The sequence below is a fragment of the Parasteatoda tepidariorum genome, chromosome 6 (genome assembly GCF_982258835.1).
Source record: "Parasteatoda tepidariorum strain Cologne lab strain chromosome 6, Ptep-v5.0, whole genome shotgun sequence".
In the NCBI taxonomy this organism is placed as follows: Eukaryota; Metazoa; Arthropoda; class Arachnida; order Araneae; family Theridiidae; genus Parasteatoda; species Parasteatoda tepidariorum.
The window spans coordinates 24445640-24462863 of NC_141760.1; the positions used below are offsets into that span (position 1 = coordinate 24445640).

Consider the following 17224-nt stretch of genomic DNA (forward strand, 5'->3'; position numbering starts at 1 on the left):
CCCTGTATAATTCGAGTTTGGTCTCTATGGAACAGTCTGCAATTCTGTATAAGCTGATTCAGGTTGCTATGGAACATCCTGTGTACAGGGTTCCCACGGTCCTTAAAAGTCCTTAAAAACTGCTTAGTTTTTATTTTGAAAATTAAGGGCCCTTAAAAGTACTTAGTTTTGATTCATGGTCCTTAAAAGTCCTTAATTTCTAGTATCACTAGTTGGTTGGAACAATTTTTTTATCTCAAGAAAATATCCACAATTAAAAAGTACGTCTTTCGCCTAGAATGAGACCCTGCATTGAGGGTAGAATATTTTGAATGCGTGTGAGGGTAGGGGTTACAAGCAAGTGGAAGAAAACACGTCCTTATTGTTTTTTTTCTTTTATTAATTGTTTTATTAAAATATTTCTTTCTGGATCACTCTGAAGGAAAAGAATTTAGTGTAGGGAGAGGGGAGGTCTTGACAGTACTTAGAGGTACTTTATCAGCTGAAGACCTGCATTGACCTTCTACATCCATAGGGTTGGAGAAATTCATTCTTCTGATAGCACACGTGGTAGCTTTGATACTTCATTCAAATGTGAAATTGTTAGAAATGCCAGGAAAGTGTGTTTTTAATAATTTATGGACACTTGATGAAAAATATAAGGAATGGATCAGTATCTAGTGATCGTCGCAAGACAAAGTGGATTTCTTTCATTGTATCAGGTTTTCTTCTGAAATTGAATTTTAAAAATGACTCCATTTTTTTAATATTAGGAATATTACGAATATTCGGGGAAATATAATTTTAATCAGGAAAGTCATTTTTCTCGTTTTCTCATCGACACTTTTTTTTTTAAAAGAGTGAAATGTTTGCTTTCTGTTTTCCCTTTTGCTGGGTTTTTTTTAATTTTATAGCGCGGCATTTTAACAGCGTTTCTGATATATTTTATCTCCACTTTTTCTTTTAAAGTTATACAGATAATTAGATAACCAGTAAAATAGAAAATTGATTTTCTACGTTGCAAGTTTTGTCTTAAGAATTTAGGAAAATTTTCTGTTTCTATTTTGTTTTTTTGATTAATTGTGTTTTTTTTTATTTATTTTGATAGCATATTTTAAAGAGCTTCTTTTTTGTCATTTTTTCTAAAAATCCGGCGATGGGAAGCACTTAAAGTGTATTTTTCAACGTTAAATTTTTCTTATAAAAATTGAGAACGATTTTTTGTTTTTATTTCGTTTGGCTTTTCCATTTTTTTTTTTAAGAAGCTCTTGTTTTTGTTATGATGCGGCAATTTTAAAGAGCGCTACTGTTAGACATTTTTAAATCGATGTATCGCGAATTATCGACTTAATGCACATCTCGGCAGGCCGATATAATTACTTTTATTTTAGGCGCTGCATCAGGAATCTGATTTAAGACGCTCGCGGTTTAACGTGCGAGGATTCTTGCCTAATCGATGTATCGCGAATTATCGACGTAATGCACATATCGGCAGGCAGGGCCGGCTTATGCATGTCGCGGCCCCTAGGGAATGCTCGTCTCGCCCCCCCCCCTTACCGTCTTCTAACTTCCTAATATATTTTTTCGCTAACACAACACTTTATTCATAATTACGCTGTTTTTTACTACATAGGTATATTATCACGTTATTCAATAAAAGTATTGAATCAAACGAAAAGAATATAAGTAATTAATACATATGCATCTAAAAAAAATCATACAATAAGCTTAAATATTAACTCTTTTAACTTTTTTTGTTACAAAATCGTTCAAGGCATCCTGAAAGTTAACCTTTTCCGATACATCATTTTCAATTGCCATTATGGCCGATGAATTTAAACGGTTTTGAGACATATATTTGCAAAGCTTCTATATATTTGCAAAGCTGACATTACATTCGGGAAAGTTGAGTGTGCCATGTTACCAATAATCAGTTTGTAAGACTCTTCGGCAGGCACAATTTTTTTCCGGCGTCTCTAATTGTAAGATGAAGTATTTATACTGCACCATTTCGTCTGTAAACTCAGGCTCAATGTCCTCGAAATAATGTTCCTTAAACTTTGTGCAAGCCTGTCTAATTTCAGCGTCGGATTTTGTCGAGAAATCTGTTAGAGACCCAAACAGATCATTTATTTCCCGGTAAGCTTCTAGGCGCCACGACAGTTCTGTACACAGCATGTCTAGTACTGGCAAATATGTATCAACTTTTAATTTCTCTTTTCCTCTGAGCACAACTTCTTTTGCAGGTCCGTCATCGTGATGCCTTTTCCTTTTTCGCACACGCTGATTCTCATCACTGCATTGAGTATCAGTTTTCTCATTTGCCTTAGTCTCGTAGTCGTCAAATAATTCTCTCTGTGAAATTAAAAAATCTAAAAGCGATTTTAAAAGATCGACTGCCGTTCGAAGTTCAATTGTTTTCTTTTGTAAAGATTTGCTGACACCATTGATTCGATCTAGTATGGCAGCCCAAAATACGGCCATTACAGCATTTTCTTATTTTGCCAAGTCATTATATATACATACCTATGGTAGGTACCAGAACAGTAAGTGTGCATTCACAACGTAGAATTTTGCGCTTCTTCCAAGCGTGTTGTGTTAAAAAAAGCTGCTCTTGCTGTATAGTCATCTGATTAGTCGGCGTTAAAATTACCGCGATAAAATTGCTTGCGATTATATTACTGCGATGAGCTAACTACCATAATATTAATATCTAATTTGGAATGCGTTCAGAAATGTACTAAAATAGCGTCGATGTAATATACAGAGCAAGACAATCGTCATTGAAATTTTGAATTAAATTTTTACTGTTTAAGAAACATTGTCAATTTTTTTCTCTGTAGCACAGGGCCCCTGAACGTGGCGGGGTCCCTAGGCAGTTGCCTACAGTGCCTAATGTCGGCAGGCCGATATAATTACTTTTATTTTAGGTGATGCATCAGGAATCTGATTTAAGACGCTCGCGGTTTAACGTGCGAGAATTCTTGCCTATGCTAACGCTATCACCGCGCTGACGAAGACTATTTTGATTTCATCTAGCTGCGAAGATGTTGATTACAATTTTAGCTACGAAGATGATGTTCGTTTCGTGATATTGAATAACGAAGAGTGAGGATCAGCGTTGAAATATAGAACGCGATGCATAGTTTCCTTATGTGCCATTTTTGACCTTGGGATTTTTCGTTTCTTGAAGATTATTTTCAGCGGGACTTATCTTGCGTTCGCTGTACGTTTTATTTCGACTTAATATAACGTTTCAAGTAAATTATTTTCAGTGAGACTTTTGCTACTTAGCGATCGTTGCGCATTATTTCGTCATTTTTTTTCTGTTTGGATTTAACGTTGTCAATTATTTTCAGCAGACCTACTGTTACTTGGCGATCGTTGCTCAATCGCTGTTATCTTCAATTTTCGTTCTGAAATTAATATATTACTGAAACGAAATCATGAATTAAAAAAAAAAAGATTCTTTATTGATTTTTTTAAAAGTGATACAATTTAATATTTTGTATTTAAGTAATTTATATTTTGTCATAAAAAGTAAATTTTTTTAAAAAATTTTTTAATTCACGTTGCACCCCAGAGCCCAATGTTAAGAAAACTGAGATGAGGACAGTAGGCCTTGGCCCTCTATGGGCTGTCGCGCCATTGAGTATAGTTTATTAAGTATAATAATTTGATTAGTTTTTAAACCAATAAATCTTCAGTCGCTTTTAGTTTAAAAAAATTAGAACAAAGCCTACATTTAATTAATTTCTTTTATTTTTGTGGAAATTGAAACAGAGTTTGTGTTCTTTCTTTTTTTTTTTTTAATTTGGTTGTTAGTTAAAATGACTAAATTTTTTAAAAATAAATAAATAGTTAAGCAATGTTTTAACGCTTTTCAATAATTTAACAGTAGAACTAACAACTTAAATATAGAATACATATATATATATATATATATATATATATATATATATTTTAAAAAATTCCTTCAATACATGTTCGTTTAATAATTTGTCAGATAGTGAGTATTATTTTTAAATATTTAGTCTATTTCATTTTCAGAAAGGAAAATAATAATAAATAAATAAAAAAACTTACATTAAAACCATTTGACCATTAGTCAATACAACTTTATTATTTTAAATAAGTAATTAACAAAAGCCTAACAATGTTTCAAAAGCAAATTTTTTTTCAACGAATAATTTCAAAAATGCTTTATTTATGTGGACATTTTCTTTTTTTTTTAATTGTAATGTATGTAAAATACTTTGTAACAGTTTAATTATTATTTTTAAAAAATCTAAGTCGTTTTTAATTTTAAAAAAAATTCAAATAAAGCTTGTGTTTGTTTTTACTTTAAGGCAAGTCAATCCTTAAGACAGTCTTATGTCAATCCATCTTTATTTTAATTGAAAAAATTAAGCAATGCTATAGATGTTATAGAATCAATTTTTTTTAGAATTAACATTTTCTTTTGTTATAAATTTATTTTTGATTCTCTCATTGATAAATTTCAAACATATGTAAATTGCGATACATCGCGATGTCTGACTGACGATCTATCACGATATAAAATTTCTTACAATGCCCAGGCCTATTTTTACATAAATAATAAAAATTCTTGAGTTTTTTTTTTTAAATGTTATTTGATTACTGGGTAGGTGGCCGTTTTATTTGGCCAGATATTTGACTATTCCACCAAATCACTATTCATTATTCCCTATTTTATAATAAGTAATATATATATAATCCATATTTGCATCCAATTTTCATTACCTTTGATTTATTTGACAAATTATTGTTTTATAATTTCAGACAATACTTTATTACAAACAAATTTTTTTTATCGTCGATTATTTTAGTTCCTTTAATATCTATACAAGACACAATACTTTTTAATTGGATAAATTCTGATTCCATCTTTTTTTTATGAATGATGTTTCTGATTCCACTATGTTTTGTTGTTTTTTTTCCCTTCATTCACAATAAATTTTGTACTTAAATGAATTATTTCATTTTCAATTTTTAGATATGGAACTTTTTCATTTTTATTTCAATTGATCCTTACATCCTGCCTTGTCCTGTGTTTCTATATTTCTGTTAGCACTTATTTTAACTATCATTTCTGTTTCTCAGTTCTTAATTTTAATTAATAAGTTTTCCTTGTAGTTCATTTATTTCTTTTTTCCTGATTGTTAGGTACTGAATATATTCTGATTTTAATCATGAAATTTTTTATATTTTGTGATTTTAATAAATCTTTAGCTTATTATAATTAGGTTTTACTTAGTTTAAAATAATTGTCTTAACCTCAATAAACTTATATTTGTTAGTTTCTTCTTTTTGTCTTGGTTTAGTATTAGTCACTCAAAATAATATTTTTATTAATTTAATGAATTTACCATCTTAATTTATATATTTCTATCTGTTTACACAATTTCTTTCTATTTTTAAAATAGAAAATTTCAATGTTTAATCTGAATTCTTTGAGTTTTTCTTTATATTCTTAAAAGCTATGTGAGGTGATTAAATGCAATTTAACCTTAATTAAATACAGATTATTTGTATTAAACATTTCTCTATTTAGTTTTTTTTTAAATTTTGTAAAGGATGACTGAGTTGAAGAAAAGCTATTCCATTTTTTTAATCTATTATTATTAATCTATTATGTTTTATTTGATGATAAATAATCATTTTTAAGGTCCTTATTTTCTACAAAAAAAGTCCTTAATTTTTTTGATAAAAGTCCTTAAAAGTGCTTAATTTTTACTTTGATAAAAGAGTGGGAACCCTGTGTGTAGGTTGATACAGGTCACTACTAAATACTTATGTACTTTGTGACTTAATTTACATTAATGTAAATTGCAATCCCTAAGGTAGTTTTTTGACTTCACTTTTACTAAGAATACTAAAAGTATATCCATTCAGCATTATACAGCATGGTCAGCATAGGGTACAATGGGCCAATTCATACAGGGTGATCTCTATTGAAAATTCTGCATGAAACTAATTCCCAAATGAAGTTTTGGAAAAAGTTCAAAAATTCTTTGTATTTTTTTTATTTTTACAAATCAATATTTAATGTCAAAATTAAACAACTAAAGATTATTTAAGGTTTATCCAAATAGATACCTCCAACACACCTGTTTCTTATCAACCTTCCTTTTATTGCCTTGTTCAAGCTTGTTCATTTGTCCCTATTGGTTAAGCCATTATGAACACGTTTGTCTTTTTACTTTTCCAGTTGTTATTTGGTGTTTAGGCACCAAGGAAAGGTCTTTTTTGAAGAACCGAAACTATAGTATGTTCATTTTTGTGCTTTATTTACATTGTTCTTTGCTTTAATCATTTAAGGTATAGTTTGGTAAAATTTGTCTCAATAAGTTTCCAAATGAAACAACGACTGAACAAAACTTTATTTTCAAAATTGACAAACATTCAAGGGCTACTTAGTGCTACTAATCCAGATCAAACAATTCTGTTATACATATAAATAATTGAAAATTCAACTGAGCACCCATAGCAAATAAACACAGAGCTACCACCTTCGTTTAAACCAGCAAATGTATATAAATAGTAATAATACATATGTACAACAGAAATTGCATGTTATGTACACAAATTATATACAAAATACTTATCACACAACATTGGACTATATGCAAACTGGCAACTTCAAGTTCTTTATATTTTGTTGCTAACATCAAAAATCTGCAGCAAATTTGAGTCTAAAATTATTTCTGAAACAAGCACTATAAAATACAGCAACGTAACAACTTACATTAACAACTAGGAAATCATCAATTGTGCAATTCTAGAAGCTCACGATTTTACACAGACGATTTGCATAGATATTTTGTTTAAAACAGATAATCACACACATAATTTGATGATTAATTTGGTACTGCATATATAATTTCATAATTTAAAGTATTTTTTTTAAAGCTTTAATTTGTTAAAAAAACTTTTTTTGTTACATAATTTTTATTACCATTTTTAATTTGTTAAATTTATTTACGTTTTAAAATTTTAGTAAGGAATCTCATTAATGTTTCGTTAAAAATTTTAAAATAAAGTTAACACTTTGTTTTATCGATTGTATTTATTATTGGAAGATTTAACAGGCAATTGCTGACGCCCTCATAGTTTTGTTAAAATTTAAGTATAAATATGCATTTATAAATTAAATAAAATGCAGCTCAGTAATTTGTGATATCAAATTGATTTTTTTTGACCCCCCCCCCCGAAAAAAAGGAATCTTCTTTAGGGAGTCATCTATATTTTAAAATAAAATGTTTTTACATGAAAAGATGCGTAAACACCTAACATGGATAAGTATTTTGAAAAGATAAGGGCAATAATTATCTCAAAGTGTGTGATTAGCTGCAATACGACGCAAGAAAACCATGTAAAATATTTCCATAAAATCTTATACACGTACAGTTTGATTAGCGTTATTAAACTTCAAACTTTTAATTATGCTTTTATCTGCAAGAGAGAACAAGTACTAATGCTGAAAGATATTAGCAGAACATTATTTCATTGTAAAGTGGGACAGTTTTGTCCAGTCAATGGTTTTGCTTCTAGTTTTATACTGATTATCCAGAGTTATGTAAATGATTTAGGAATTATGAATTATTATTTCCTTCGTTTAAGAATTTAATATGTTAACGTTTTGCTTACGGCTGCTACAACATGTGGACCACAGGTGATGGTAGAACATGGAACACCATAAGCAAAGGGTTAATGTTCAATATGCAAATTAATCAGTTAGAAATGGTTAAAAATTTTATTGGTCTGTGAAATATCGCTGCCTGAATTTTTAGATTTTTTTTTTATTTTTTTAATTGTTGTTTAAATAATTTCACTAAACTTTAATCCACATAGTCTCCAATTCAAAATTAAAGGTACCACAGCTGTACACCACCAATGAGAAAGGTGTTCTTAAAATGTATGTCTAATATAGAAGTATAGTAATAAAGAAGTAAGTATGTCTAATATAGATCATCGTATTTAGTAAGAATAATTCAGCATTTATTTTTTTTTTAAATTTGAAGTTAATCAAATTTAAAAGGATAAATGCTGAAGTGGTCTGTTAAATTTTGTTTTCTGAATCTAGGAAAAAATAACAATTATTGAATAAATTTTAAATTTTATTGAAAAATTTTGAAGCACTTCATTGAATTTGTTAACTTTTTTTTCTTCAATTATTGTATGGAATTTTGAATATTGATGCTGCTTTCTAGTTTCTTTGTATAAAATTAGTAAATAGTTTATTTCAGTTTGAAATGTTTCAATAACTTGAGTTATTGGTTGTAAAAAAAATGTTCTGTAGAAAAATTAGTTGTACTCTGTATATTTTATTGCAGTTTGGGGTATATATATATATATATATATATATATATATATATATATATATATATATATATATATATATATATATATATATATATATATATATATATATATATATATCAGCCCCATTGATTTTTATTTTTCATTAAATCTTACAACGCGGCGATCTCTAAATTTATCCAACCAGAGCGAGTTGAGTACTCGCATTTAGCATCTCAACCACAATGCTTGATTTCTCTTCATTTGTGTTCACTTTAGTCATTGTTGCCAAACATTTGATATCTAATATTGATTCGAATGGGTGCAAGTTTAGTTATATATATATATATATATTTTGTGACTGGTGGAAGCTGGGAATTTTGCGCTTCTAAGTTTGTTACTTTCTATAATATATTTCCCCCCTCGCTTGCCATTATTCTATTCTTGCATTTGGGTTTTATTCAAAAATATCCATGCCCCGAAAATTTCTCTTGGAAAAAATTAAGGGAATAAATTAACAAGGTGGCCACAAAAGAGGACAAATTAGGAAGAATAGGGAGGTTTATCAATCGTGAAATATCAGGGAACTTAAGTAAAAGACCCCAAAAGTCAAACGAATAAATTTATGTTTGTTTGAGGCATTTGCACGTCTTATATTTTAACTGAAAAAAATTGGTCTTGTTATAGATTTTTGTTTAAAAAATTGTTTATTTTGTCTTGAAGAATAAGGCGTAACTGAAAAATTAATAATACAACTTCTGCCACCAGGTTTCAAAACATTTTTTTTAGTGTTTGTGATCACCCTGATTAAGTATTTTCTATTCCATTGCTACATTTTATATTATTAAGGATGTCTTACTGACTGGTTAATAACGCAATCAAATTTGCACTCGTTCAAACTACATTAGATATAGCAGACTTGACAACAATATAATCAGTTCAATTTAACGAAAAATTGAGTAATGTGTTAAAGATGTCTCGCTCTGCTTGCAACAGGAGAGATTCTTTTTGAATAAATTCTGATATCGCCATACAACATGATGTGCATTATCATCGATATCTGATGATAACAATATAATCGATAATATAAATCAAAATAATCCTGAAGTTGCTATATTTGCCCAGTCTAACAAATCAATGAAAGTTCTTGCCAGAGAACATTAACACAGATGTCTGTTACTTCATGTGAATTATATAAAAAGCCTTAATTCATCAAAATAAATATATTTATATATTTTAAACGAAATTAAACTTTACTGTGCAGTTCACCACAAAAGGACCATTTCGTATGAATCTTTCTCTCAATATCTGAAAGACATCAAAATGATTGTATCTAGCCTACACGTGGAGTCCATTAAATATTTACTTCTAAAAAACCATGAATAATCTACCTTTGAGCAAAATAGATTAAGATATATGTATTATATATCTTCGCAAATAAACATTTAAGTCTAAATTTTTAACGTTTTTTTTATTAAAAAGTTGAAAAATTATGTTGTTTTTTTTAAACATTTTCACTCACTGAAACGTCACACCTCTGAATACCAAGTGAAGACATACAAAAATAGGAGAGGATTTCAATATTTGATTATTATTTTTGTTAGATATATGCATTTAAAAGGAGAAAGTTGAAGGCTTGTTTAAAACTGGAAGCGTTGAGTAGTGTAATAACAGTTGTTAATTAGAGTTTCACCAATTAACCCATTGGTGCCCACAAAGGACCGATTCTAAAAAAAGTATCATAAGGTGATTGAATTTTTTTTTGTGACAGAAATTACTTATAAGGTCTTAATTGTTCGCAATCCACTTTTATATAATGTCTTCTATAGTTTCAGAGTCAGAGAAGTTCATTCATGATTGGTAGTTGGTGAGCATGTTGCGCAGGTCTGGTGAATACCGCCACCATCTGCCCTCCGATCTAAATTATGGTAGAGCAGTGAGTGCATGCGTTATTAATGCCACCATAAGGGATGAATTACAGAACGCCATCTATAGCCCATTAGCATAAGTAAAGCGACGTTAACAATTAATACAAAATCTATAAGTTCGATATTCTAGAATCCTGACCGAATAATAAGGATTAAAAGGGTCGCTGTAAACCAATAATTTTCACTCACTTTAAGTTGTCTTGGCTAGAAAGGCAGGACAGCATATAGAATTGTCCCAATTACTCGATTTTTCTACTTTACATTAATATACCATATGTTATTGAAAAATTTCGATTCGGGGCACCAATGGGTTAATTATTATCATCAGGGGGACCGGAAGAATGGCGTCAGCATTTCTAATTTCTCCGATAAATGGGCAAAACGTCCCCTATAAATGGCTTAAGCTTCTCCTATAAATAGATTCAGCTTTCTCTACAAATGGGTACTGTTTTTCCCACAAATGGATTAGGTTTTCCTTCAAATGGCATTAGTTTCCTTACAGTTTGGTAAGATATGAAATCGTTTGATATCCTTTCTAGACTTGGCAACTTTGTAATTGTTTTCCTGTTAAAGCTCAATTTTCAAGCCTCATCTTTTGGAGACCATTCTTAGCAATCACTTCCTAATATTAAAAGAATTTAGTATCATAATTTTTTTGCTGACACCAATCTGATAAGTTTATTAATTGTTCGCTGTTATTACATTGTTATAGGTAAGTCATTTAAAGTAATTATTTATTGTTCAGTTTATTTAATCCTTTTATAACTTTTACAAAAGGAGAGAGACGTTGGACAAATAATCTATTTTAAATATCTGAGTATGCAAAAATGAGCTGTTTGTACTACTGAATATGACCTTAAAGATTTTTTCAGTGCTATTTAGCGAGCTGTTTCTTTTTACTGCTATTCATTCTAGTTTGAGTGATAAATTAAAATTTAAAAAAAAATGTTAATTTTTTTTTTAAATTTAAAAATCGCTATTTTGCCAAATTATTTTCATACTGAAGTTATTTCTGTCCATCGATATTCTATATTATCATCGATATTCTAATGATATAACGACGCATAAAAATCATGGCATTTTTGTTATGAATGTAAGCCTATATGAAAAGAAACATAAATAGTTGGATTAATTTCAAAATAATATAAGTTTCTAAAGCATAAACAAGAATCAATGTTCTTAATTTCTGAAATATTTTTGCTATACAAAATATAATATAATTGTCGAGATTATAATTTCGATATTTATTATAGATATATATAATTTCGATATATAAAATATTTAAGTTTATTTTTTCTGGATTTAAAAATAAATTAAACTTGTTTTAGTCTGAAAAATATTTTTTAATGTTCCAGATATTTTTTCTGTAAAATTTCTTTAATATAAATATGTTTTCTCTGAGTTCACATTACTAATTCATGGCATACATAACTTTGATATAATAATAGAGTTTTATAAAAAAAATTGAAAATTTTATTCTGAATTGATGTATTTTTTTAGGTTATGATAAAAATTATTGATATTGATGTTCTAATTAATATATTGATATAATTGGTAAACTAGAGCATGTGCTAATTTTCTTGACAAATGAAAACTAGGCTGAGTGAGAATGTTAATACTGATTTGCATGAAAGTCAGTGCGTATTAAACACTGGTCCATAATAAAAGGATAAAAAAGTTTCATTTTAACGTACAAAAATTAGACTTTATGGGTTATTCTTACGAATTTCGAAGTATGAATCAAGACATAGTATGGGTGGTTGACTGAATTTAAAGAATGACAAGAGTTCCCAAAACCGGAAGAAATTTAGAAAACTTCCTGTGTATCCCTCCGCCTGTGTTATGCTTATGAGGCGATGTGTGAACAGGCTCAATATTTTAGGAAGTTTCATTAATGCGATTTATGTTTAAATTTGCGTGTAACTTTAACCATTCATAATAATTTCCTGTAATTTATAAATTCTAACTGGTTTTGAGCCTTAAACAAATTTAAGAAAATTAATATCACAGCATAAATGAAGTGTAAGGTTTGCCACGTTTTGAGCGTTATCCCTGATTTGGCAATATTTGCGTAAAATATCACCGTTATTTATTTTTGGGATTGCATTTTGCATAGGATAACATGCTTGTGGAGTCTTCCTAATTCTTATGTTGTTTGTTTCATTGAAATTTAAATTTTAAAAACGCGTTTTATTTTAAACACTACAAGTATAATAATATTTGATGGTGTTCTTTTTCAAGCTTAATCATAAAAATCTATAGGAAATAGTAACTCGGAAGTCTTACGACAAATTTTAACCCCTAGATCCATCTGTAATTAATTTTACATGGTCAACCATCCATAAATTCCTTAGTATTTTTGTTAAAAACTTTTTAGTGGATTTCTAAGTATTTGATACGCACAGCTTCATGCATTAAAATATACAAATCATCACATTTTGCCGAAATTAAAGTCTTAGAACAATAAAAATTATCGCTACCGTGACAATAGCTTAGCTCTATTTAATGATAATGAAATAAAAATTTAATTTTGATGACAGATGTACTTATCTTCTAATTAATGAATTAATTGTAATTTTAAAATTTTCACCAAGGTTTAAACTGATTAGTAATTAAAATAAGATGAAACGATCAAAGCTTTTTAAATTTTATTTGAGAAAATAAAACAAGGGAGTCGTTTTTATGCTAGATTTCGTTACGGTTGTGACTTGCAGAATGTTACATTTGTGCTAAAATAATATTGTTATGTAGCCGGCAATATTTCTGAATACTTGAAATCAGTTTATCAATTTGCTTTCAGAGCCCCATTCTCATGTCACGTGGAATATACTGATAGTACAAATACGTACAGATAGTGCATCAGACATTCCAGAAACAAGAAACTATATATATTAGTAATCCTTCGCATTAGTCGTCATTTGTACGGATTTTTCACTAGTGAAACTTATCGCTAGGTTTGTATCGGTTTTACGTTTATTAGGGTTTCGCGAACTTATGTTTAGGGTTTCAAGCGGTTGCTGCTTCGAAAGATCTGAAAGCAAAATCTATATTAAATGGGTCATTTTCCCGACTTAGCATATCCCGAATTGCAATTTTCTCTAACGCCTGATTTACTGTTTACATTAATTACATTTACATCTCGATTCAAAGCCGTTTAGGTTTTGACATTGGACTGATATAGTTGGCTGAATTTATTAAATGATTCATATTTCCGACTATGCTTTACCATCAAACACGATTCATTTTTATTTGGAAGCTGCAATAAAGCTTAAAATATTGGAGCCAAGGTCTTTGAAATACCATACAAGGAAACATTACCAAATTCATGTTTAGAGCGTTGAGACAATGCACCATTCGGGTAAATTGCATTGTCGGGCAAATGAGCCATTTAAAGATGGAAACATTTTTTTTCTCGAAAATATGAATCATTCATAAAAAGTTGTAAAGATATTGTGATGTATATGGTGGGGATCGAAAATATTACAGGAAGAAACATAAAATAAATTGCTTCTATTTTAAATAAAAATGTAATGGTTGCCGAAAAGAAAATTGGACAAGTGTGATAGCCTGAAATACAGTATCGATAGCAACACTATCATGCAGGGTAAGAAAAAAAGCGCAGGAAACCAGGTGACACAAATTAACTTATCCACATGAAAGTATTTAAAGTGAATGTAAAGTCGTACTACGAAAGATGCATCCAGAACGGAACAATGCGAAGTAATATGATTTTTTGGGGGAAACTGTAACTGCCCAGTTCTTTTACAATCGTAAAGTGCTGCAGAGTATTGAATCGTAAATCTTCGATTATCACTAAACACTCTATCAACAACATCACTGGAATCTTTGAGATCAAGATCTCTTCTAGTTCTGGGCAGATACGATATTCATGTACGTCCTTCACGAAAACGTTTACACCATTTGTTCTCTGACCTTTAGTGTTTGCCATAAACTGCAAACAATCAACGATAAATGTCTGCATGATGCTAATTTTTATTGAAAATCTTACTATCGCGACTTATTCTGTTCTGGACGCATCCATCTTGCACGATTTTTCATTCTCTTTAAATGCTTTCATGTGAGCTCGTTAAACAGTAAACGCTATCTGCAATCCGTTTCTCTTATCTTAACTGAAACTATAAAGGGTGACGCTAATATAGTTACTGTATTTCTGGCTTGTTTACTTTTCATTTGGGCAACCGTTACATTAATAAAGTTTTGAATTTATATAAATTCTAAAATGAAATTTTTGCTCGTTTTGAAATACAGATTATGTTAAAACTTTTTTACTAGAACAAAATTTTGATACTAAAATTTCAACCCGACATTTCTGATATTAAACTGTAAACTTAGTTTCAACACTTGTAAAGTAATTTTAAAAACAATATAAGGATAAACTGACAATATCTGATTCCTTATAATCTTCAAATACTTTTTTGCCAACATTTAAATTCTCGTTGAATATTAATATAATTCTACTGGCTAATTAAATTACTAATTTATGTCTTGTATAAGAAAACAACGGTACATTAAAACTTCTATAACACAAATAAGAGATGTATATAATGCCTGTAATTTGCTTCGTCAAAATTCCCCTCTTTTTCTAACGCCCCAAGTAACTTTCTTGATAGAACGGCACACCAAACTTGAATATCTTTCATTTTTTTAAAAAATGTTTTCCTTTTCTTTTAAGTACTTATTTAGTCATATATAGGTCCCGTGAGAAAGACATGTTTTTCTTCAAAAAATTAAAGTTATTTTGATGCACAGTTATTCTTCGTTGGAGCCTCCAAGAAGATAGAGAAAAATAATTTATCTTCTTCTGTTGAAGGGATTGCTGGGACCGTTACTGGACTGTTCAGCTAAACCATCAACTTCACTATCAATTTCAATTACGCCATCTGCTGAAAAAAAGAGTAATACAGAAGAATAATTTCAGTAAAATATCGCCAATTCAAAATGAAAAAAAAAAAAAAAAAATTAATACTCTCTATTATCCGTATTAATCATTAAGAAGATGGACACGAAAAATCGAAAATACACGGATAATTTGAATTAGTTTGTCTTACAGTGGAATAATTTATAAATACTATTTAAATATGATAAATGATCATGAAGTTTCACAAAATGATACTCGTGTGTGGGAGGGTGGGACTTTGCAGACGACATTTCGATCACTTTTCGACATGCTAATACATTAAGATAATCTCTGCTCTTTATAAAGCTAGGTCGTAGCTAAAGGGGGGGGGGGTTGAACGTGCTTAAAACCAAAAATAAAATTTCAAAATTGAAAATTCCGTTATTTTATATATATATATTATATACCAATTGGATTTCCATTGGTATATATATAAATTTTAAGGTTTTCTGATAAAATTACAAAATTTCATCACATTTATTAAATTTTATCACACATTGTAAAATTATATTTTATTGCTAATTTTACCAAAAACATTAACAAAACGCTACGATGAAACTGACAGAGCTTTTCGGTATTGCAAGGTAAATTTTGCCATATTTTCGTAGTTTTAACCATATTTTTTTTCTCATTGTGTATAAATCGAACACGAATAATTGGGTGTTTGGTGTAGTTTAAATCAAGTTTTTAGACAGAAAGAAAAAAAAAATTAAAATAGTACCTGCTTGTGAATTTAGATGGGAGCCTATAGATCTAACCCCTAAGGTATTGTGAGTTTGTTCATACTCTAGGACTTCTTGGTATATTAATTCTGAAAATAAAAATAATAATATTATAATAGACATAATGTAAATCGGTAACCCCTAAGGTTCGGCGCGTTTCCCGTGTTTAAAGAAAAAAGTAAAATTTAAGGGCACAGCATACGTTTTTGAAAAGGTTTGTGGGACTAGTAGTTATCGACAATGTCGACCTTCATCTATTAAAAGGTACCCCACCATAGAATCGAGTTAACCTGTCTTATATACTAGTGAATTGGAATTATATTTTTGTAGTGATAGACACACTACACTACTCCCCCTCCAGAATTATATCTATGATGGAATTCGATGGACGGATACCACTAGTTGATTCATTGCTGTTTTTGTGAGAAGCCGGGAGAGCTGTATTTAGATCACCGTACTTTTGCTGATCGTGAGAGCTGTATTAAGTTCACGGTCGTGGTTGCTTCTGTGTTGTCATTAACAGTCGAGTGTATACAGGCCAACATTGCGAGAGAGCGAGACTGAGAAGCAACAGCATGAGGAGGACAATGTCGCAGCCACAAGTAGCAAGTACCTCCTCTCCTCCCATCCACTATTGGGGTTGGGGAGAAACCGAAAAGTTCTCCCTTTTTATTTATTGTTGGTTTGTTCTGCATTTTTGTGCTATTATAAACAGTATTGCACTATTTATTAAGATATTTCTTTAAGACTACATTTCGTATCATCCATGTTAATTAAATCTGCTAACATATTTTGAGATAGAAAGAAAGAATAAAATGGTGGTTGACAGCGTACGCAGCAATATATATACAGTTGTTCAACAACCTGTTCAGAGGTGATGTACCTCCTAACTGTAACTTTGCTTCTTATGAGCATGCGCTGGATTTTAGTACGTATGATGCTCTGCTATATCTGAGTATGCTGCTCGCCCGGTAAGATTTTTCTTTTGGTATAGTATACCGCACCGAGCACTGTCACATGTTAGTTACGTATATGAAGAGCTGGACCTCTTCTCCTTCCTATATTCTTTGACCCAAGGTCAAGAAAACTAGAATGGGAAAGATGGGCTTGGTTCTCTATTGGTTGTCTCATCGCTGAGTTTAGCTTTTCGTATAAAAATTTTATTTATAAAAATTTCACTTATACTTGTCCTGTCGTCTTTTTTTTAGAACATTTAACAGTACGCTAGTTTTTAATAATAAAAAACATTCATTTTTTACTCCTCTTATTTTTTATCACCTACTTTATAATTTTTCTTTGCGTGATCTCTATATTCCATTGCTTTATTTCTTGTATTTCAATTCATTTTCACTTAT

General features: G+C 29.8%; 1 protein-coding gene across 4 annotated transcripts in view; it reads right to left on the minus strand.

Annotated features, from left to right (window-relative positions):
* Nucleotides 1-14910: 14910 nt before the first annotated feature.
* Nucleotides 14911-17224, minus strand: part of LOC107452093 (stress-activated protein kinase JNK) — a 98733-nt gene continuing 96419 nt past the window's right edge. For 2 of the 4 annotated variants that reach the window (XM_087165560.1, XM_087165558.1), the window contains exons 11-12: nt 15869-15958; nt 14911-15133 (exon numbers count right to left, since the gene is read on the minus strand). In XM_087165560.1, coding sequence (XP_087021686.1) covers nt 15042-15133; nt 15869-15958 — 182 coding nt within the window. In that variant the 3' untranslated portion in view covers nt 14911-15041. The remainder of the gene's footprint in view (nt 15134-15868; nt 15959-17224) is intronic. The other 2 variants (XM_087165559.1, XM_087165561.1) reach the window with 1 other exon arrangement.